We start from the raw sequence: 2,538 nt of genomic DNA on the forward strand, positions 1-2,538 counted from the left end.
CCCCTCCGAGTTGACCGTGGTGTAGGAGACCAAAGACAACTATTGTCCCCTCCGAGTTGACCGTGGTGTAGGAGACCAAAGACAACTATTGTCCCCTCCGAGTTGACCGTGGTGTAGGAGACCAAAGACAACTATTGTCACCTCCGAGTTGACCGTGAATCAGGAACAAACAAGACAAAGTTACAACACGACTAGAACACATCACAATCTACAGTCCAAAGACTGGGAAGAAATCCTTCCAGTCACTGTGATTGTGAATTGTCCTTTTTTGTCTGTACTCCTCCAAGATTCGGGTTCTTTGTCGCCTCAACTGCCTTCCCAAATCGCCACAGAAAGTTACAAAAAACCAATGCTCTAAGGTCACGGGGATATAAATACAAACTAAAATATGGCTTAGCGATGTCAAGCAAACGTTTGGTCCCAGGAACACCTCGTGGGGCCACAACGGGCCAGACATGCTAGCGGACGTTGCGTCCCGAATGAGTTCAACATTTTTCAGTGGATAGGAAATTTAGAATTTAACCTGGGTGGCGGCCGAAGCCTACTCTTATCCATTTTAGACCACCAAAGGATCTTTAACGAGCGCAATCTGGACACGGGACCTCCGAGATTTTCCTCCCTTGCCCGAGAAGGCTAGCTGTAGATCTTTCCTACCAGAAGATCAGGAGTGTGGCTGAAAGACAGCAGTTAGGAGGAGCCAAGGAGTAGCAGTAGAAAGGCTGCAGAGAGAGTCAGGAGCCCAGAGGAGGGGGCAAAAGAGGTGAGGGGGTGGGGGCAGAGAGTGGAGACGAAAGTAGACGACAGAACATTGCTAGAAAGCAGGAAAGGAGGTGAAAGGAGACAATTTTAGAGAAGAAAATTCCTTCGGTTGCTATCCGGAATACAACCCGGGACCTTTGAATGAGAGGCCAACACCTTAACCTCTAGGCCACGAGAGCCCTCACGCTAACCTGAACACAACGATAACACAAAGATAACACAACGATGACACAAAGATAACACAACAATGACACAAAGATAACACAACAATGACACAAAGATAACACAACAATGACACAAAGATAACACAACAATGACACAAAGACAACACAAAGATGACACAGCGATAACACAACGATAACACAATGATAACCTGAACATTTTATTTTTCAATGAAACATAATAGCAATAGAGTCAAAAACTGTCACCCTACACTGGTTAAATAGATCAAATCTGCCTTCAAAGGGTGCCGATATGTCCACAGGGGAGTGCCATTCATCTCTTCAACAAATGTCACAAGACTTGGTCTAACCCAAATCTCAAGTGCAATTCCTCCAAGATCAGCGGTAGATTCCTCCAAGATTGGCGGTAGATCTAGCGGTACACAACTCCTGACCAGGACAAACAAGTCTTTGTGCACTCACATCATTTCCTTATTCCTCTGTTCACCTCGGCACACAACATGACAACATGAAGCGAGGGTATGGTGATGGAGAGAGGGAAGGAATTCAAAAGATACACACATATATATCCTTTAGATAAGTTCTACAAACAACAAAGCATGTTCCTTCCTTGTGTTCACAAATAGGGCACAGTGTGCAGGTGTCGGCAGGCACAATAGAGGAAAAGTCATCAGGTTTTGGGGATCGATTCATCTATCTCGTTTATGACAATCCACTGATCTTGACCATCATAGCTTTGGCTTTGAGCAAGAGCCCGCGATACATTCCAGACCCCACATTCACTGTAGTTCTCCTACACAACATAGAACACAACAGCCCCCCCTCCCACCACATCCACTCAGTTCCCCTACACAACAACACAAGCAGAACACGACACAAATCCCCACACAGACAACAACACACGCAGAACATGACACAAATCTCCACACAGACAACAAACCCAAGCAGAACATGACACAAATCTCCACACAGACAACAAACCCAAGCAGAACATGACACAAATCTCCACACAGACAACAAGTTCCCCATTCACACCCAGAGATTTTACCACTTTGCAGTCACTTGGAGCAATATTGATCAGTTCCGGTCAGCCGGTGTAGTGTGTACTTCTGTGCCAGGCCCGAGAAGTCTGATGTAGTCGCTCTCCTGGCTGGGGGAACAGATGGGAAGTTTTGTACTGCTGGCTGCCGGCTGTGTGACTGCAAAGTGGTAAACCCTGTCAACTGGTTCACGTCTGCTCTCTATCTCATGGAGACCAACTGTCAACTGGTCCACTCATGTCCTCTATCTCATGGTGACCAGTTCCTCCGAGGAGGTCGGGTGAATGGCGACGCAGCTGTCGAACTGTGCCTTAGTGGCGCCCATCTTGATGGCCACGCCGAAGCCTTGCAGCATCTCGTCCACACCCAGGCCCACCATGTGGAGACCTACCACCTGAGGGAGATACACACACAGGCACGTTACATCACACTTATAGACACACACACACACACACACACACACACACGTTACATCACACTTATAGACACACACACACACACACACACACACACGTTACATCACACTTATAGACACACACACACACACACACACACAG

The 2,538-nt window shown here is 47.2% G+C and overlaps 1 protein-coding gene across 1 annotated transcript in view; it reads right to left on the bottom strand.

Annotated features, from left to right (window-relative positions):
• Positions 1-1,126: 1,126 nt before the first annotated feature.
• The window catches only part of LOC101847425 (glutathione reductase, mitochondrial), a gene marked incomplete in the record, with an annotated part of 15,999 nt that continues 14,587 nt past the window's right edge, over positions 1,127-2,538 (bottom strand). The window contains 1 exon segment of the mRNA XM_005099664.3: positions 1,127-2,374. Coding sequence (XP_005099721.2) covers positions 2,226-2,374 — 149 coding nt within the window.

Source organism: Aplysia californica, unplaced genomic scaffold (genome assembly GCF_000002075.1).
Source record: "Aplysia californica isolate F4 #8 unplaced genomic scaffold, AplCal3.0 scaffold00221, whole genome shotgun sequence".
Classification (NCBI taxonomy): Eukaryota; Metazoa; Mollusca; class Gastropoda; order Aplysiida; family Aplysiidae; genus Aplysia; species Aplysia californica.